The sequence below is a fragment of the Berkeleyomyces rouxiae genome (genome assembly GCF_048999995.1).
Source record: "Berkeleyomyces rouxiae strain 22BRR77 chromosome Unknown BrBRR77_ptg000002l, whole genome shotgun sequence".
Taxonomy (NCBI): domain Eukaryota; kingdom Fungi; phylum Ascomycota; class Sordariomycetes; order Microascales; family Ceratocystidaceae; genus Berkeleyomyces; species Berkeleyomyces rouxiae.
Genome location: NW_027396492.1, coordinates 5505576 through 5526270, shown reverse-complemented (window position 1 = coordinate 5526270; position 20695 = coordinate 5505576). Strand labels below are relative to the sequence as shown.

Here is a 20695-nt window from a genome sequence, read left to right as displayed (position 1 = left end):
TTGTTTACTGCTAGCCATCCCTAAACATAATTTTTATCGCCACTTCATGATGAGTGTATGAAATAGTTGATTAACTAACTAAACTCATAATGGTTGTTGTACCTATTCGGGCACTTACACAGACGAAAAATGTGCGATAAGATAGGATTCTTTTGTCGGCACGATAAGAGCTTATCGCAGCCCCGCAACTGCTGTCAGCAGCTGGCGGCAGCAGCCAGCCCCTCGAGAATTTTCAACTTTTTTTTTCTTTCCTTCATTATGAAAACTTCCAGGCAAACGCAGGCGCTGGTGAAGAACAAGAATCTTGTTCACGCCGCTGCTCTTGTTTCCCCCCTCCAGCAGCATTCTTCCTGATTTCTTTTTGTCTCCCCAAGTCTGCTTGATATCCGCAAAAATGGCGACACCAACGCTGGCGGAAAAGCTGGACAAGATCAAGTCTCCCGGCCTGCAAAGCCAACAGAAGGTTAGTTTGTGATCGTGAGCTATACAGGGGCTTCATGCGCTGCCTTGAAGGGCCGCCGGCTCTACTCACAGTGCATCATCAGCTAACTATTGATCTAGAATGTTGTCGTGCTCTCTGCCGTCGAATCGACCATCAAAGAACAAAATGCCACCCCCACGCCGACAGCCTACTTCGCCGCCCTGTTAGCCCTCCTCAATCAGAGCATGGCCAACGACAACGCCAACCCCGAAATTACTTCCTCAGTCATCTACCTGCTCGACGTTGTAACGCCCTATGCGCCGCAGCCCATTCTACGCGCCAAGTTCACCGCCGTGCTGACCTTTGTTGCGCCTGTTCTACTACTCCAGGACGGCGAGCCCAGCCTGCTGCGCTCGTCCATCGGTTGCATCGAGTCTCTTCTGCTCGCTCAGGATGCCCCCGCCTGGGATCTTCCTGTGACGGAAATCAGCCCCCGCCGCGCGGTGGCCGGTCTGCTGCACCTCTCGCTTGATCAGCGGCCCAAAGTGCGCCGTCGCGCCCAGGATGCCCTGACCCGTGTGCTGCGGAACCCGCCGCCTAGCCCGTCTCTGGACCACTCTGCTGCCGACATGTGCGCCCACACCGCCATGAAGAGCCTTGAGGATCTGGTGGCCAAGAGCGCCCAGCTGCGCAAGCAGAGCAAGAAGGCCGACGCCCATGATCCTACCCTGATTCATGCTCTACAGCTAACCAAGACCGTGGCCCATGCATCGGGCGGCTGGCCCAGCAAGACCATCGAGCCTTTGTGTGAGCTTCTCCTGGGCATTGCCAAGACTGGAAACGAGTACATGGTCATGGCTGTATTCGACATCTTCGAGGTGATCTTTGAGGGCATGACAGACCAGGCCATGTCAGCCAAGCTGCCACGCCTGATGGAAATTATTACTGAGCTACAGCCTGCCGAGAACGACACCCAGCTGGTTCCCCCGTGGGTGGCCATTCTATCCCGCGGCTATGAAGTTTCAGCCCAGCTAGAGCCTGAGGAGACCTTCCAGAAGCTGCCCGAAATCTTTGCTTCAGTGGCACACTTCCTGGAGTCGCCGTCCGAGAGCATCCGCATTTCAGCATCTCAGTGTCTGGTTTCGTTTGTGGCCACCTGCGTGCCCAAGCAGACCATTCTTGAGCCGTCGGTCTTTGACCAGAAGGTTCTCGAAAAGGTTGCCAAGATCGCCGAGTCGCTGCTCAGTGTGCAGTACCAGGCCGCCTGGATGGAGACCTTCACCGTCCTGGCTGCCATGTACGACACGCTGCGCTGGTCGGCCTACCCCATCATGATGGGCATTACCAAAAACATTGGCGACATCCGAGTGCACGGGGCCTTTCAGAACAAGGCCAAGGCCGATGAAGTTATCGGCAAGGCTATTCGCGCCATAGGTCCCGAGGCCGTACTGTCCGTCATGCCGCTGAACCTGGTCAAGCCAATCAAGGGCCAGCCGGGCCGTGCGTGGATGATGCCTCTGCTGCGTGACTACGTTAGCAACACCAAACTGGCCCACTTCAGAGCCGAGTTTGTGCCACTCAGTCAAGCCATGTACCAGCGTGTCATGGAGCACCAAGGTGAGCGCACCATGGAGATCAAGATCTTCGAGACCCTTGTCCAGCAGACCTGGTCACTGCTACCCGGCTACTGCGATCTGCCTCTGGACCTGACAGAGGCCTTCGACCAGGAGTTTGCCGAGCTGCTAGCCAATCTACTCTACTCGCAGCCCGAGCTCAGAATGGACATTTGTCGGTCCATGCGGATGATTGTCGAGTCCAACCAGGCTATTGTTTCAATTGAGGATGACGAAGAAGCCAAGGACGAGGAGGAGGACTTGGTGCTACAAAGCCGCGTTTCGCGCGAGCAAGCCAAGAAGAATCTTGAGTATCTCAGCGGCTTCGCTGGCAACATGCTGGCAGTGCTGTTCAATGTCTACACACAAACTCTCCCTCAGAGCAGAGGCCCGATTCTCCAGACCATCAACGCCTTCCTCAGCATTACACCCGAAGCGGAGCTCATGGAGACCTTTGAGCGTGTCAGCCAGATGCTTGCCGTTGAGCTAAACAACAGTGTCCCTAAGGAGGAAAAGACTACCCAGAAGAAGGACGCCCTGCCTTCGACGTCGCAGACGCTCATGGACCTGGTTATTACCATGTCCATTTATATTCCCCGCGGCAGCTTCAGCGCGCTCTTCGAGATTGCCGCTGTAGTCATCTCGCGCGGCGCCGAGCCGCAGCTCCAGAAGAAGGCGTACAAACTCATACCCCGTCTCGCCGAGTCTCCCACTGGCCAAATGGCCCTCAGCGAGCGCAACGCCGAGCTGCAGGAGCTGTTGGTCTCCAGTGCCAGCAAGGTGTCTGCCCCGGCGCGCCGCGAGCGATTGGCCGCCATCAGTGCGCTGCTGCCGTTTGTGCCGACAACGGATCTTCACTTTATTCCGTCTATCCTAAGCGAGGTTGTCATCTCGTGCAAGGAGAACAATGAGCGTGCTCGTGAGACAGCTTACGGCCTGTTGGTGCAAATGGGTCAGGTTATGGACAATGCCAACGGTGCGCTGATTGAGAACGCCAAGGTGGCCCACATGCCGGACGATTCGCCGGCAGTCCCGGCCACCATGGAGGAGTACTTTACCATGGTTAGTGCAGGTCTGGCTGGCAGCACACCCCACATGATCTCGGCCACCATCACAGCCCTGAGCCGGATACTTTACGAGTTCAAGGATGCCATCAGCGTGCAGACTCTGGCCGACCTGGTGCAAACCATGGACCTTTTTCTTACATCCAACAACCGCGAGATTGTCAAGTCGGTTTTGGGCTTCATTAAAATTTGCGTTATCAGCTTGCCGCTGGACCTGGTGACCCCCCGTCTGCAGTCCCTGGTCCCTAATATCATTGTGTGGAGCCACGAACACAAGGGCCACTTCAAATCCAAGGTTCGACACATTCTGGAACGCATGGTGCGTCGGTTTGGCTATGACGCCATCTACCGCAACACGCCTGAAGCCGACCGCAAGCTGATTGTCAATATCCGCAAGACCAAGGAGCGCAGCAAGAAGAAGAAGCAGGCCGAGAAGGATGCTGCGCGCGACGGTGACGACAGCGACGAGGAGGCCGATGGCCACAAGTACGAGGATGCTTATGACCAGGCGCTCTACAGCAGCGACAGCGACAACGATGGCGACGCCGGCTCTGACGACGAAGCTTCCGGCTCCCGCGCACGCGGCAACAGCAAGAAGGGGGGCAACGCTTACATCATCGAAGACGACGATGAGCCTCTGGATCTGCTGGACCGCCGCGCGCTGGCCAGTATCTCGAGCACGAAGCCCATCAAGCTGCGCAAGCCGACCAAGACCAAGGCCAAGACCGATCTAGACGGCAAGCTTATCCTAGGTCGCGACAACACTAACGGCGACAACGACGTCGATATGGACGTTGACAGTGCCGGCGAGGGTGGCGAGTCAGGCGTCGGCGCATACGTTGCTGCGCTCAAGAGCCGCGACGCCGGCCGACGCATCCGCGGCGGCAAGCTCAAATTTTCCAACAAGCGTGCCAAGGACGACAAGGACGACGATGATGATGAGCCCATGGTTGACAGCACTGTAGTAGCGGCTGCGGGTGCTATGAGGTCACAGCAGAGAGGCCGCGGCGGCCCGCGTGGTGGTGGCCGCGGCGGCCGTGGCGGCCGTGGTGGCCGTGGTCGCGGCGGCTTCTCAAATGACCGGAGAAGTCTGGGCGGCGAGCGTAGACGCGGCGGCGGCTCGTTTAGGGGAGGTGTGATGAAGTCACCGAGACACAAGTAAAAAAGCAAAAGCACCATGATGGACAGTGCCCTTTTTCCATCTTGTGTATTCTCTGCTTCGTCTCTCTTTTGCTGATGACTCTGCTTTTCTATGCTATGACCACCCCTTTGAAAACTCGCGTCTCTTGCTTTTTGTTCGTTATGGCTTGTTACTTTTTTTTGTTTATGTTTCGTTCTTGTTTTCACGTCTTATGGAATCGTTCTATGCCCAGAAGATTTACTCTAGTTTAGCTGCTGATGCAAAAAGTTTTATTCTCGTACACAAAAACAAATCACGCGTGGTGATGTTGTGATTATGCCGGCAATGTGTCTGTTATAGGCGCATGAAACAAGTAGGCTGAACAAAATGAACTAATCAAAAATAAGAATAAAAACGCCCCACGCATAAGAGCCCATAGGAAAAAGTAGAAACCAAGAACGCCGCATAACCCGTCGCAGACTCGGAAGAAAACAAGCTGGAAAGCCCGTCGAGGCTCGCTAAACCCCCAATAGTCTAGCGGAACTTGCTGAAAATTACAGCCAAGATGAGCAGAACCAAAATGGTGATGATGGAGATGGTGATGATGCGATTTGTCGCCATTCTGCTCACATGGTTAGATTCATATTCCCCAAGCAGAGTCAAAATGCCGACTCACCTGCGCGCCATGCCCCGTAGGGTCTTGACACTGCGATCAACATAACCCTCGCTCTGCAGCAGCGTATCATGTGTGTGCTGGATTGTCTCCCGTTGACGATGTAGATCTGCCAGTGTACTGGCGCCCAGCGCCTCGGTTTCGAACGCCAGCGCCTGGCTGGCCTTAAGCCGCTGCGTGCTACGGTCCAGGCGATCGGTGCCGGCCAGCAGCTGTTGGCGCTGCTCGAGTTGCACGTCAGACGCACTGCCGCCGGCGCCCGGGGTGTCGGTGTAGCGCGAGCCAAAGAGCGCCGCACGATCATCGGCCAGCGTACGCAGCTTGCGCCGCTGGCGGTCAATCTCGGACTCGTAGTTGCGCAGGCGCTGGTTGACCTTGGTCTTGGCTGTGGCGGGTATGTTTTGCTTCTCCAGGCGCATCTGGCCCATCTGATGCGCGAGAACCACAGGTTAGCTGGGCTATGGTTCGCGGCGGGGCGGGGCGGGGATCTGGAGGTTTAAACTTACTAACTCGTCGGCCTCCTCCATCGCGCGCTCGGCCTGCGAGATGGCGGCCTTGCGAGGCTCGCCCGAAAGCTCAGGAATCTGTTCCAGCTTTTGATTCAAGTCTGTCTGGACAAGCTTGAATTCGGCTTCGTAGGAGCCGAACAGCTCGGAGCCAATGTCGGTATCGAGAGGGTTGGCCATGATTGTTGTGGAGAGAAACGGGCGTACAGTACAGCAAATGAGTGCGGGCTTAGGGAATCGGTCGCTTCAGTGAAAGAATCACAAGTGCTGGGAAGATTTTATCGTGGCAACAAAGCAGAAGAAATACAAAGAAACAAAGACACAAAATTCAATCAAGAAAGTTGTCACGCCGTTTTCGTCAAGAGCGAGATCTCAAGCGTGGCTTCGCCTTGATAACCTCAGCCAACAAGCCAGCCACTTTCGCTTTCTCCGTTCCGTTGCCACATGCCTTCACGTGACCCGATCCCAGACCCTTATTGTCTCATAACCCTGCCCCGAGACGTGACTCTGTCTCCACTTTGATCAGCCCCACCCGCAAACTTTGTCTATAAATACTGCATCGCCGCGCCCTTCAATTCTGGCCGATTTCCTTTTCTTTTCTTCTTTATGAAAGTTGCACCCGAATATGAAGAACTATTGACGCAGCGCGCACCTTACTGGCCGTGGCGTTGAATTAGACGGGGAGAACAATTGCTATTTCAGGGATGTTTTGCTTGCGACTTGCCTCACGGTTTGTCTCAAGCGGGCGTTTCTGCAGGCGCGGCGCTTCTAAGAATTGGCTTCTCTTTTTTTTACAGATTCCAGTCCCGTTGAGTGTTCGACATTATCCCCAGGAGTAAAATATTATTGCTGACATTGGATTAACATGTGAAGTTCCTGTCTAATTACCACTTCCAACTCAGCTGTAATAAGCACAGGCCAAGGCACACGACACATGAAGGCTAAATCTAAAGGTAATAACGTTCAGCTTCCACAATGAAACACTGAAAAGCCTGAAAAGACAGTCTAAGAACTTACGTTTTTGGTGTAGTGACAGATTTCACCAAATTCAATTTATTAACCCTAATATTCGTTTTATGAGTTTACATGGTGATGCATGTATGCACTCAGATTTTACATGTAACAAAAGATTTATCTTGGACTAACTAAAACGAGCAATACTATTTTAAACTGCTCCCCAATTGATATCAATAAAAACTCATTTGTTCAACCAGTTATCTGCTCATGAATATCATGTAGCCACTCAAACATTCAGACAAAACTCATCATGTACCATGTGCCCCATTGGCCGTCTTGTTTTACTTGCGTAGGTTACCGATGTGGAAACCACCCACTGCCTGACAGCTGCCGACAGCTGCCACAACCATGGGCTCATCAACATCTGGTGATGCTTTTTTTTCTCCTAAGCAGACGGCTTATCGCAAGTTGCGACAACGCATGTCTAAACCCAAAGTACTGCTACCATGAACTTTATTCGAAGGCCCTTCCAGCGTCTGCCGCAAGCTGCTAGTCAGCGGCCATGCGCCTTTTGCAAAACTAGGAGTCGCACCGTGCCGCGCCGGTTCGCGTCGACTCTCCCTCACCCGTCGCCGAAGCAAGCTCCGTCTAGCACTGCGGCCTCCACCCCCGGCGCTGCGCAACGTCGGCGCCCCACTCAACCTACGATGCAGCAGGTTCAGGACTACTACCGCAACAAGAACCGGACTGCTATGTATGCGCTTGCCCATGCATGCGAAGATTTGCGCATGCTCGTGTGCAAGCTTCTTGTTTGAGGAACCTGGACTGACATATTATTGTAAAGGAACTACACACTTAGCATGGTCTTGATGACCATTGCTTTGTCATATGGCTCAGTACCTTTATACAAAATGGCAAGAAAACCATTACTATCTCTAATGGCCGACTTCAAAGTGTTCTCAAGCTAACCAACCTCTTAGATTTGCCAAACCACTGGATGGGGTGGTCAGCCTGTGCGAGCCCACGGCGGGCCTGGCTCCAATGACGAGGATATCAGCAAGCGTCTCGTCCCTGTTACTGATGTGCCGCGGATAAGAGTTACTTTTAGCTCTTCCGTATCCGATGTGCTGCCATGGAAGTTCACCCCGCAACAACGTGAAGTGCGGGTGCTTCCTGGCGAGACTGCTCTGGCTTTCTATACGGCGACCAACAAGAGTGATCAGGACATAATTGGTGTGGCTACCTACAGCGTCACCCCGGCACAGGTGGCGCCGTACTTTTCCAAGATTCAGTGTTTCTGTTTCGAAGAGCAGAGACTTGCCGCCGGCGAGACTGTGGATATGCCCGTCTTTTTCTACCTGGACCCCGATTTGTTGAATGATATCAATATGAAGGGCGTTCAAACTGTCACGTTGAATTATACCTTCTTTAGTAAGTCGCAATATAAAGGTACACCTGATAAACACACGTACTAACACTTTTGTTTCACAGAGGCCAAGTACGACGACAACGGTACTTTCAAGGCTCCTTCCTCCGCACCTCTTCGCGAGACTTTGTAGAAAAATCGCATTTGTACTATTGGGATACACCCAAATTTGTATTTATAGAACTTTCAGGCTATCGGCTCATATTGTATCAACAATGATTTCCATTTTGAATTGTGCTTTAGTAGTAAAGGGAACTAAGTATCATGGGATTATGCCTATAATATGTCACTTGCTTCGCAAGCGCCAATTATGCCCCTCTTTCATGAGTTCTCTTTCGTAATCCCTGTACCAAAGTGAACCCCAGTATCCTTTCCGACGCCACACTAAACGCCTCATGGATGACTAAAGGCCACGTGATCCAGGGCTTTCAAGGTATAGCTCCACTTTGAGCCTCACACAACTCTAGCAGTTCATTTTTGCAGCGTGACAAAAGTTTGACTTGGAAAGCTTGGATTTTGAATTTTTATCTTTTTTTACCCTTCCAGTAGCATCAACGACTCTAACGCCGCCAAAATGAAGTCCTCTCCTAGTATGCTAATCCCATTTCGACGCCTCACATGTTGCACAATGTGAATTTGTCGCTCGAACAAAAGAAGAACAGCCCGTCTAACATGCTCTCCTACTAGCCGTCTCCGACTCTCGCCGCAAGGCCCGCAAGGCTCACTTCAGCGCCCCCTCGAGCGTCCGCCGTGTCATCATGAGTGCTCCCCTGTCCAAGGAACTCCGTGAGAAGTACAACGTATGTTGACACATTCACTCACGCTTCTCCCCGAGTCTGTTGTAACTTGTAACCTAACATTGTGTCTGCTTAGGTCCGCTCCATCCCCATCCGCAAGGACGACGAGGTCATTGTCAACCGTGGCTCCTTCAAGGGCCGTGAGGGCAAGGTCACTTCCGTTTACCGTCTGAAGTACGTCATCCACGTTGAGCGTGTCACCCGTGACAAGGTCTCCGGCCAGTCCGTCCCCGTCGGCCTCCACCCCTCCAACGTCGTCATCACCAGCCTGAAGATGGACAAGGACCGTGAGGCCATTCTTGAGCGCATCAAGGTCGGCCGTGACCTGCGTGCCAAGACCAAGGCTACCGCTTAAGTGGGTTTACTGGCGACACAATAAAAATCGACAACGACGCATCTTCACGACGGCAACAAAAAAAACCAAAAATCTTGACGAACAGACATTCATTGGCGACGATTGCAACGGACTAGAACGGCACGTCATCTACATTGACGGATATGGCGTTTGGGAACAAAAAGTCGGGAGTATTTTTTAGCAATCCACTCATCAATTGAGAGAGATACGAAGAATATCTCAATGGCCGTTTCACACATTGATTTGTCATTTTTGTGAAGCGCTCCATGGGAGGTCCTCCCGAAGCCGATCATCACTGCTTTTGAGTCGCTACTTCGCCCAACCGTTCCTTGACAACCCGTACACGGGTAGTTCCTTTCTGCTATACATAACAGGCGTTTCCTGACCGACAAATCTCGGCGCTGGATGCTTTGCTGTATTGCAGACTGGCTTGTCATGGAACCAAGTGAACCAAGCGACTGCAGACTGATGTTCATCGACTGGCTTTGACATGACCTGCACCATGACGTGCATGTTAATATGTGTGCATGTCAATTGTATCTGACAGAAGCTAATCAACGCAGCATCCAGTGAATTTTGCCATGTCTTCTAATGGAGATACGGTTGCGACTACCATAATCCATTGATATTGCTGGGTTATCACCCTGCTGAGATGGCTGATACACATCACCGCCATTAATTCATGGTGCTGCCGTGTTCTTGGTAACACAAACTAAAAAAGAACCTCAGCAAAACAGCAATGTAAGAAACAAGCAAAAACAACACGCTATAAATCACCTTGTCGACTACAACTTAATTAGTTCTCGAGGTAAACGAATGGCGAAGAACAAAGTCCTCAGATTGGAACTTGATGAATCATCCATTCTGATCTCTTCGAAGACTCTCTATCCTAGCTCTACCGGAAAGAGGTTTTGATGTTGAGAGACAATTCTTTTTTTAATCGTCACTTGTTGCTTGTACCTGCACGCACAAATGCATAGAAGAAAACCATATATCTAAGTATGTCATTGCCTAGTTGTAATAGATATAGAGGTTTATAAAAATGTTGGTGAGATAATCAGCGTGAATAGCGAGCGTCTTGACCACAGTCAACCCCCCCCCCCCCCCCCCCCCCCCCCCCCCCCAAAAAAAAATGTATTATATGTACAAGACCCCGTCAAGCCTCGAGCCTGTTGTCTGGAACCATCAAAAGTTCCTAGTCAACACGACCTGGAGTTTTTTTAAGTGAAGATAATCAAGATTGATTCCAAAAAAAAGAGAGAGAATAATATGTGCTAATGTTTTGTAGTTGTCAGAAGCATTCAGAAATCCGCCTGCTTCAAAAGCGCAAAACAAGGCCACCCGGAGGTAGATTCTCGATGCCACGACGGGGCTTGTCTCGAGATATAATAGGCGTTGCTTGCTTGGGCTCGGGGGATTTCTCTGATGCAAGAATGACGTCAGAAGTTACCGGAGAGGTTGACTTTTGAGCCACGAGTGACTGAACGGATGATGTAAGAACATCCCCAGTCGCTGTCCAGTTGACAGTCATCTTTGGGCTGCAAAAACACAATCAGTGAGATTCTACACACGATTTTGTTATGGATTTCCTACCTGGGCCTTTCTTCAACCTTGGAATTGGAAGATAAAGGTAGGCGTTTGACTTCTAGAGTAGAATCATCGCTCTTTTCGTGATGCGATGTACTGGAAGAGCCAACAAGCGTGGCAGACTCCGACTGTGGGTCAAATAAACAAGGTCAGAGAACTTCGTAGAAAAAACAGGGACTAAAAATCAGACGGGGGTGCTCACCTGACGAGAAACACTAGCTTCTAGTGAAACCTCACTGCTAGTGGCAGCTGGCTCTGAAGCAGTTGTCGACTTCTTACCATAATCATCTTCACGGCTGGAACGACGGCCCCAAGCGCGAGAGACACCAGGACCAGAACGTCCGGTGTGACGAACCTTCGGAGGGGAGGCAAAATAAAAGTCCTTGCCGTCAAACTTGGGAAGACCGCGCAGTGCAGATTGGGGAGCTTGTCCCCAGTACAAGTGACGAGCCCGAACTTCCTCCTCAGTCAATGGCCGACGGTAGTGAAAGCCGTTTTTGATAGCATTCTGCTCATCCATTCCAGGGAGAAGTTCGCCTTCCAAGTAAGGCTTCACTGCCTTCTTCAATGATTCAACTATTGATGAGGTCGATGTTGAAAGACGGGAGCTAGATGAGACAGGACGACTAAGAGCTACTGTAGCCTTCTTGGCACGCCGAACAGACTCGGTGGCGTTAATAACAAGGACAGGCTCAATGCTTCCAGAGCCGGAAGTCTTATGCTCGTTGCTCTGGGGTTTGAAGGGGGGAGCAGTTGGAGCCATTGTCAACGAGTTCGAGGTTGTGGGCTTATTACTTCCATGGCTAGCCATAGAGTCGCTTTCACTGCTAGTATTGCGCAGCGCATTATTCTTGAAAGGGCGAACAGCTTTTGAAGTAGCAATGGATTGTTTGTGCGAATCACTACGGATACGGCGAGACTCCTTGCGGCTCAAAGGAGCCGATGAGGAGTGAGCAGACGTTGTTGCCTTGATCTTGTTCCTCGTTTCAACCTTTGGGTAATGAAGCTCTTCAAACTCAAGCTGGCTGGGAAGGGCCTCCTCCAGTCCCTTGATAGCATCACAGATCTCGGCAGCCCGCTGTTCCATGAGAGGGACATCAATTTGATGCATGTTGTATTTCAGCTGATCTTCGACGCGGCGCAAGTTAGTGCGCAGGGAATCCAAGTGGGCTTTACTAATTTGACTAGGGCGAATTGATGAGACGGGGGGGTTCAGAGGAGCCTTGAGAGCACTAGAGCCAATTGCACCGGAATCCTCACAAGTAAAAGTAGCCATGGTACCACTTCGCTGGTGACTGGCCATGGTTGGCTGCTGGTGTGTAGCAGTGCTAGGCATACCAAGGAAGCCTGGTGGAGGCATAGGAGAGCTCATGAAAGGGGTGGGAACGTATCCTGCTCCAGCCATCATACCCGGGATAGGATAAGGGAATTGGCCTCCCCAAGGATTCATCCAGCGGTTCTGAGGCATATAGTGGAACGTGTCCGACTGATCATTTGTGACCGAGTCGCTAGCAGCAACCGCAATTCTATTGGGGGGCTGTTTGTCATTCTGGTTCGAGTTAGAGGAAGTTGGAACCTTAGGCTTGGGTATAAGACCAGGCATAGGCCCGGGTATAGCTCCAGGAATTCCAAGACCATAAGGAGACGGGAATGGCAGGGTCATCATGCTTGGTGCAGGAAAACCAAAAAGTGGATGAGGGGTGAAGGTTGATGATGGGAAGCTGGGATAAAACGGACTGTGCGGAATACTGGCTGAGGAGTGACCCTGTGCCTGGCCGTCAAGATTGATTTCCTTCTCGCGGGCAAACTTTGGAGTCGGGGAGGCGGGAGGCTTGGTGTTAGGAACAATACGGCCACCAGCAGTTACCCGAACATGGGTAGGTGAAACAACAGCCTTGTAGAAGCGTTGGAAACCTTCTTCCTTTTGAGCAGCCAGAGTAGGAGGTACACGGAGCTCATGAGAATTGCCATGGAATGCCGGGGGAGGTTTCGAGTTGACGTGAGAGCGCATGTATGATTGAGAAGAGTCTCCCGACGACTGCCTCTCGCGGCCATAATGAAAAAGATTGGACTTCGTCACAGGAATCTCTTGACACCCGAGCGTTTTTTTCAGGCGAGAATCTGACACGCTACCATCCTCAGAAATCTCACTGTTTCGCGTTATGCCAAGAAGTCCTGCTTCACTGGAGTTAGTGATCATAGTTACACAGGACCGTGCTACACTATGTGGGGCTTTCACTTACACAGTCCAGCGTCATGAAGAGGCTTGAACATGTTCTCAAGAAGTTTAGCCTCCATTTTTTCAGGACGTAACTTTAGAATATCATCGGGGGTATAAGTGAGAAAAGTCATCTTTTCTTGGATACGCCGACGTTGTAGGTTAGAAAGACTTTTTTTCCTCGTTGGAAAGAATCAGTGGGTTGAACGGAAAATGGAGACCTGCAACTGTCAGTGGGTTGTTCTCGGGCGGTCAAAAAACACAACTTACCGCAGTGAAAGACACTACTAATTGATATACAAAGTGGTGAGTCACTTATAGCAAGGCAAACAAAGAAAAACAATGGGACTTTGTGACCTTGAACCGGGCACAAGAAGACGAGATGTCGATCGGCAAATGAAGACAACAAAGAGATAGCACCTAAAAAAAGACTAGGCAAAAGAGAGAAAATAAAGGACAAAAAAGGGACGCACATGCGAAGCTTGCAGAGAAACAAGAAGAGAAATATTTGAATGTGGCAGATGAAGGAAATAGAGACAATCTGGATGAAGAGGGTAGAGAGAAGAAGAGAAGAAGAAAAGCCAGAGAGGCGACAGTAGTAAAGATTTTGCAGGCCCATGAAAACGAAACAGTACAGCAAGTGGGAAGGAGCCCGCCATGCAAACAAATACGGTGGTTTCTACCCACGAAAACATCAACACCAAACGTCATGAAAAAGAAGGAGCCCCTCCAGCCTCTCTTCAACAGTGAAGAACTTGTATGCTTTCCATTTATCAAGTGGTATTCATAGGGCTCTTGCCTGTAGAAGACACCGTTTTTTGTACATTTAAAAACTGTGCTTCCCAACCTTGGTCGTAACAACTCCAAATCATTGACTGATAAAGGGAAGAACAACATTCTGAGCTGGCCCAGTTTGGAAGGCGTACGCCAGTTTTTATCGAGATCTTTGGTTGCTCTTTCCATAATAGTCTGTGCTGAACATAGTCTGGAAACTACCACGATAAGAAGGGGCGCCAACAAGACGCGTAGTCGTTCGATAAGTAGGACTCTTAGTCTAGGCCAATTAGGTAATACGTAACTGCAAATATGGGCAGTAGTCAAAGCCAAAATAATACTAGTCGATATCGTTTTGTTGTAGACAACAAACTGATGTGAGAGAAGTCACAGTTGCCACTAAGATGCTCTCATATTTGCATAACTAGATTTTGTGATGTACACGTTGTGTTACACAAACCAAGAAACATTTGGCCCATAGACAGTCTGAGATCCTCGATTACCATGTAGCTGTATTTTACTATGCATCTCTATTGAACATCTTGTGGCTAACGTTAAGAAACAGGGAGAGCGGTTATTATGCGTAACTATCTACAATATCATATGTGCTAAGGCCATGTAGCAATAGGTAAGGTATCAATGTGAATAACTCGGAATTTTCTAACAGGGTTCTCGGAAAGCCTTAAAATCCAACGCCCAGTGGCCAAAATTCTTTGGACAAGAATATGAGAATCACAAAAGCTAACAAATATCTGACGTAAATAACTTTCCAAAATCTACCTACAATATTATGCTAAGACTAGGCGAAGATAGGCAGGAAAGGACGCTACATAGAGCATGAACATAAACACTGCGTGATGTATGACGAAGTAAACATCATTGCCGGGGACAGAAGCGAAAAGCTAAGCAGCTTTCACAACATTCCGCTGACTTGGAACTAACCACCAGTAAAACTAAAGTTGGTAAAAGAAATGCTAGATGATGTGATATAAGGCGAGGTCGATACGTACATTTGCGCAATGAGAAACTGCCAGTGGAATCATCGCTTTTTAGTAGTCGTCACCAGCTCCTGGATTAGGGTTGGGGTGAGGAACAGGTGGTTTTGGTTGAGGCCAGGGGTTGTTCGATTTGGTGGGTGTAGCCGACGACATAGCAAGAAGTAGGAAAAAGAAAAACAAAGAGATTTCGGGGTGAGTAGCACAAGATATTAAGATGAGAGCGCGGGAAAATGAGTTGGAAGTAAGAGTGAAAAGTGACGAACCCTAATAGAGGACCGAGTCGCCGCTTTTATACAACTCGGTGAGTCGGCGATCACACGGTAAAGAAACCTGTCAAAGTAGGGCCACCATGGTCCTAACTACGTAATATGTGCGTATACAAGTGCATCAGTACACATAACTAATGTCTGTGTGTGTGCGTAGATGCACATTGGAATGGTGCTCTGTGACGTAAAAGGAGAGCACAAGCACAAAGGCATACCGACTCAACAAATGGTACAGAGTGGTAATTGTGTGCTTTGACTTGATACTAGGTCTGATCGGAAAATTAAACATGGAGCATGTCACTCGTGATGTACTACAATTACAAGCTGATGCCTCAACACATGACGTCATCTAGTCATTGTTCTCCTGACATACAACTTCACAACCCTATCTATAACTAACTAACCATAGAATGTGCGTATGATTATATAAACAAGAGGCACTATAGTTACCGTGTATGCACCTACATACACGCTTCTACACCCTTACACCACCACACATGATAGATACTACACAACATACGGCACACATTGTGCACAGAACACTACAGACATCACAGGACACCACAGGTTAGAATGCAATAATGCAATATCTCGAGTCCAGATGAGCTTGTTTGTATGTACGGCTAACTTGAATTTCCAAAGCTCTGGGAAACGGGAAAACAGTAGTTAATGATGTTATGACTGGTGCTTAATATAGTACGCTACTTCATAATGACCTGACACATGCATGTGTCTCGTCTGGACTGTTTCGTTCTGTGCTATGTAAGTTGACGGTTTGCTAACCCTAATTTGATAACCTGTCCTAGCGAAGTGGTGATGAGAGCTTTGAAATGGGCAGACAAACGATTCATGTTTCGTACGAAGGGACTTTCGGGCCTTGAAATAAGATTGGTCTGACAACCTTTGAGTACTCGAGCTATTAATTTGCGGTGGTGGATGTGGACTTTATCGTCCAGTAAGAAGGGTGTTCTTTCAACTTCAAGGGCACCACCCATTATATGACCACTGGTTGAATCAATTGGTAGCACAAACTTCCACCCGGCGCGTCAATAAACTATTGCCTTGGCCGTAGAGCTATCAGCCAAAATTAAGTAACTAGTTATCCGCCACAAACCATCCGGGGAGACGAAGAGGTATGACCTTGTAACCTTTGACGCAGGATCCAGAAACCCTATTTTCAAGGCCTCAACATGTCTACATTAATGTGTAGATTTGGGGGAGTCTATTCTGTCTATTCTGTTGGCATCTGAGCTAACAGCAATAATGGAAATAGATTTGAGTATGAAGTCCGAGAGTTGAGTAGAGGATGCCGTGTAGATGTGTTCATGTGTAAAAAGCTTTGTTGAAACAATTCTCAGCAACGTTTTCCCCGTGCTGGGCGGACCAATGACAGTGTAGTGGATTCTGGGACTAGAACGTCTTACGGCTGCACTGGCCAATAGAATCGCGTATCTCGTAAGCAATGCTCGTACCACGTGCTTCAGGAAAGTAACCTGATGAGCTAGAGCGTTTTTTTTTTCTTTTTTTTTTTTTGCATGGCACGGTCTCGGCGTTGAGCGAACTGGAAATACAGAGAAGCATTGAGCAAAAAAGGCTTGTGCACACTTTACACTCATATCATCACATCCACTTGATCATCTTCTGCCGTGTTCGATTCTGCAGGAACTCCAGCCAAGCAATTCCACCTGTGCATAGAAATTCGGCACAGCTGATTCGCTGGAGGAATGTCGATGCAAAAAGACAACAACAACAACAACGGTGGCATAGCACAGCTATGCTCTATTTCTCAAGATTACCGTGAAGCCCTCACTAACTATTTATACTAGTACCGGCTGTCCATAATCAGACAGCGCTCTCCTTGATGCCCCCAAGCAACAAAAGTACCACTCTAGTCTGTCAGGACCAATAGCTGCCTGGTGCGTTTCTCATGGCAAAACCATCGCCATCACATCATGTTTACCCACAGCACAGCCATAGCATGATAGAGCCAAAAACCCAGCCCTAGCTAGAGATGTGGTTATCGAGGGCCACGGCTTGGTAGAGGCTGTATGTCAGCTAGCCATTATAGGCTCTAGACAGGGAACTCGAACATTGGATAGAATCTCTGGACGCAAAGCCCCGAGGATAACGAAGCTTTTCGGCGCAAATCTAGAGTCCATCTAATGTTTTTTTTCATTTCTTTCCCTCTTTCTTTGTTGGTTTTGTTTGCCCACAGATCAGCATGCCAGAACCTACCGAAGTCCACACAACATGACTATATAATGTAATGCAAGGTAGTTTACGACTCGCATGCTTTTCTCGCTTCGACATCAGGAAGAAGCCTTGACCTCCAGGGCTAAGTACACGGTGCCTACGATATATACATAGGCTTTCGCTTGTTTTCGCGGAGATCCGAGAAGTCATCGCATGTACATTAATGGCAGTCTTAAGCATTTCAGCTGAAAGGTACAAGAGGAACACTACATTTGATGGCCATATAAAGATGCCGAAGCTTCCTTTGCGGGATGTCTTTCTCCTAGCCCTGGTACTATCATAGATTCTTTTCGGTCTTCGCTTCATCGGCCACCCAAAACTGGGGACTATGGCCGTCCGCTTGGTGCTTCTCTTCTCTCTGATATTTTTGTTTCAACACTCCTGCGCCTTCGACATGCATCTCCTCAATCTCGCCGCCGCCATAGGCATTCCCATATCCGCCTTCTTGGCTGTTGCTTCCGCTCATCCGTTCCCTGCCTCTGGAAAGCATGGTCGCCCAGATATTGTTCCACTGGCAAACCTCTTTAGACGCCAGAGTGGAAGCGAAAAAGTGGACAACATGGACATCCAACCAGAGGGCTCTGGCCCTACCAGAGAGACCGCAGAGAAAATGATCGCCGGCCTCACTCATACACCTGGCCAGACCAAGTTTATTGGAACTGAGAGTGCCTCGTGTACTGGGGTAGAGAGTCTACTTGATGCTGAAAATGGCGAGGTCCAGCCACTGGTTGGGCTTGACGCCATGGAGCACGTTTCTCTTGTTTCATGTCTTATTCATCGTGGCTACAAACCCATTTCACTCAGCTCTTATGGTTCACCTATCCAGTACAGCTCGGTTTGGGCCATGGAGCCTCATGGTGAGCTTGAATACATTCAGGATGCCGATTACGCCATCTACTCTGCGTGGTTGAGCATGGGAAGGGATAACGGATACATCTCTACCTTTGTTACTGCGATGGGAGAAGACAGCGAAACCGCTCTCTTCTCTGGTGTTATGGAAAAGATCGAGAGCCAGTCTTGGACTCAAATATGCGACATTGAAGACTTACCCGCCGTCCAAGACTTGATTAAAGGCTACACTCCCATCATAGTTGACCTTGCAGCCTATGGAAGTCCCTTGGACAGAAAGTACTGCGTATTGGCTCACGAAAACAAAGATAAATTGACACAGACCGGTTTTCTGTCCACAGTTGAAAAGCCGAATTTTCTGCTGGAATACTTGAAAGTCCTTGAAGAGGAGACTACAAAGCCTTTCTGGCACCCTACGAGACAATATTTGTCAGAGAGCCATGAGTATTCTGCATTCTTCAAAAATACTCACCATGGCAAGTGGCACTCTTTCCAGAAACTTCCACTCAATGAGCTCAAGAACAAGATAAAATCTATGAAAGACATAGGTCTGCTTCCTATCGATATCCAAGGAGGCGGTACCTCAACTGATGACATCATCTACAATGTGATCTTTGCTGAGCATACTTCTCCCAAGCCCAAGAAATTGACTGCCCGTGGCAAAACAATTGGCTTCCAAGATAACGATGTAGTCACTACTTCAATTGATGCGCTTTTCAAGAAGTTTATGGAATCCAACAACGTCCGCCAAATTCAATTCTCAGCTGCTGTCAAAGGAAAAGTTATCATGGAGCGGGCTTACACGTTTGCAGAAGACAGCTATCCCACTGTCAATGTTGACAGCCGCTTCATGATTGGTAGCTTGTCCAAAATTTTCCTTAATGCTGCCATTGATAAACTGATAGGGTGGAATATGCTTCAGCCCAACACAAAAGTCTACGAGGTTCTTGGCTACAAAGAGTTTGCTGATAAGCGTTCACGCGACATCACCGTTCAACATCTTCTAGAGTACCAGGGCGGCTTTGAATCACACGGCATGATGGATCCCTCTATCACGTTCCGCCAGATTGCCTTGGACCTTGGTTTAGACCATGCTGCTACTCTGCGCGATGTTATTGACTATATGGTCAAGCGCCCGTTAGACTTCACACCTGGCACCAAGACAGTTTTTGGGAACTATGGGCACATGCTGCTGAGCCAGTTGGTGGCCACTGTAGCCAATATGGACTACTACGAACTTCTTCGAGACTACATTTTGAACAGTGCCAATGTGAAGCCTTATGCCACAGGCTACGAGAATCACGTTTCCGAAAATTACCTGCCGGAATCCGCCTACGTTGGCCCAGACCCGCGTATCGTAGACCGTGAAGTCATAATCCCAAGTGTCTTTGGCGGTGACGGCTCTATCAAGGAGGAAACTATGGGAGCCTTAGGGTTGGCTGCAAGCGCCAGCGCCGTTGCCAGATTTCTTGGAACCCATGCTATCCGGACCATGGGCGGCCATGAGTACGGAGCCCATGAGGGCTCGGTACCTGGTGCTCAGGTATTCGCTCAGTGCCGGGCTGACGACATCGATATTGTGATTCTGGCAAATACGCGAGAATTCGAGGCTTCAAGCTGGGAGCGGCTCACGAAAGAGTGGATTCCCGGTGTGTTGAATGCCGCTACACGGAAGAGCATGTGATATACGATATAGAGGTGTGGTATTTGTGACGACAAAAGGGGACCATGGATAGATAATACTAGTGCAAGGTAAATCAACATAAAGAATACAAGCACGGAAGCTATCAATGGCACTGCGGTGGGCGAAATCTTGGTCGCATTTGCAAAATTCCTTGATCGTTAAGCTGTTATCGGAATACGGGAGCCAACTCGTGAGCCGAGAGTTGAACCAAGTAAACAGCGAAATAAACAAAAGAATGATTTGCATGTGATCTAAGAAAGATAGGGTTAGAGCTGCTGCCCTTAGCTGCACGGGAGTTTCTCCCCGTGCAGGACCCGCAACTGTTGCTCCCCCGTGCCAATTTTCACCGGGGGCAACAACGAAAACAAAATACTGGGAGGAGGGGGAGACTCGGCAACTCCCCTTCCTCGGGAGTATAAAGAGTCTCTCATCATCATCGGCAAATCCCCTGCTAAGCTTCGAGTCAGGCAACTGCCCGAGGGTGGAAAAGGGCCCCACTCCTTCCTTTTCCGTTCAAAGAGTTGCGTTTTAGTCATCAATTTGCCGTGCAATATTGAAACGCCCGGTCAAAAGCGAGTTTAACCAGTTGACTAGTTACTAATGACGTTTTTGGGGAAGAGGGATAACTAGAAGGCCTGTGGAACTTGGTGGGCTTGGCTCTAGCGGCCGGCGGTGTCGGTACGAATATGCATCGTTTCTTTTGCTGCGGGAACTATAACTCAATGGTTCTATAGTTAGTGAACTAGGTAACTAACTGCAGTTGCCTGCGTGCATGCAGCTATACTTCCACAGGTGGTTTATTGCTCTTTGGGTCCAAGTAACCTCCGTACCGGGTGGCCCCTCGCCGTGCTCACGGGCCACAGGCCGCGACTTGCTCCGATTTTTGCGTCTGGTCGATTGCGAGATTTTGCGAGGATTGCGGTGTTTACGGACTAGGCGAGACGAGGCAGAGTCACGAGACCTTTCTCCAAAACGTTTGGGATTTGCGAGGGCCGTGGACTCGGTGGGAAACGCTGCCCCATGAATCTATATGTACTCACGTATAGTTAGCTAGTCCGGTGAACTCACATAAATACCAGCCCACGCCACGCTCTCTCTTTCTCTCTCTCTCCCTTTCTTTCAGCGTTTGCCATT

General features: G+C 49.5%; 6 protein-coding genes across 6 annotated transcripts; 4 read left to right on the top strand and 2 right to left on the bottom strand.

Moving 5' to 3' along the window:
• Positions 1–394: 394 nt before the first annotated feature.
• BROUX77_003100 (uncharacterized protein) lies at positions 395–4260 on the top strand (the record flags this gene model as incomplete). The annotated part of the gene is made up of 2 exons (XM_073747715.1): positions 395–463; positions 562–4260. 2 exons carry the CDS (start codon positions 395–397, stop codon positions 4258–4260), a joined length of 3768 nt encoding a protein of 1255 aa, XP_073608182.1.
• A 492-nt stretch (positions 4261–4752) lies between these two features.
• BROUX77_003099 (uncharacterized protein) lies at positions 4753–5577 on the bottom strand (the record flags this gene model as incomplete). The annotated part of the gene is made up of 3 exons (XM_073747714.1): positions 4753–4840; positions 4895–5319; positions 5398–5577. 3 exons carry the CDS (start codon positions 5575–5577, stop codon positions 4753–4755), a joined length of 693 nt encoding a protein of 230 aa, XP_073608181.1.
• Positions 5578–6860: 1283 nt separating this feature from the next.
• BROUX77_003098 (uncharacterized protein) lies at positions 6861–7913 on the top strand (the record flags this gene model as incomplete). Its single annotated transcript, XM_073747713.1, has 4 exons — positions 6861–7108; positions 7199–7268; positions 7335–7785; positions 7846–7913. The coding sequence occupies 4 exons, from the start codon at positions 6861–6863 to the stop codon at positions 7911–7913; spliced, it is 837 nt and encodes a 278-aa protein (XP_073608180.1).
• A 441-nt stretch (positions 7914–8354) lies between these two features.
• On the top strand, positions 8355–8932 carry BROUX77_003097 (uncharacterized protein; the record flags this gene model as incomplete). The annotated part of the gene is made up of 3 exons (XM_073747710.1): positions 8355–8370; positions 8468–8580; positions 8654–8932. The coding sequence occupies 3 exons, from the start codon at positions 8355–8357 to the stop codon at positions 8930–8932; spliced, it is 408 nt and encodes a 135-aa protein (XP_073608179.1).
• A 1318-nt stretch (positions 8933–10250) lies between these two features.
• Positions 10251–12871, bottom strand: BROUX77_003096 (uncharacterized protein; the record flags this gene model as incomplete). Its single annotated transcript, XM_073747709.1, has 4 exons — positions 10251–10470; positions 10526–10647; positions 10722–12697; positions 12763–12871. The coding sequence occupies 4 exons, from the start codon at positions 12869–12871 to the stop codon at positions 10251–10253; spliced, it is 2427 nt and encodes an 808-aa protein (XP_073608178.1).
• A 4551-nt stretch (positions 12872–17422) lies between these two features.
• BROUX77_003095 (uncharacterized protein) lies at positions 17423–19561 on the top strand (the record flags this gene model as incomplete). Its single annotated transcript, XM_073747708.1, has 1 exon — positions 17423–19561. The coding sequence occupies one exon, from the start codon at positions 17423–17425 to the stop codon at positions 19559–19561; it is 2139 nt and encodes a 712-aa protein (XP_073608177.1).
• Between the last annotated feature and the right edge of the window lie 1134 nt (positions 19562–20695).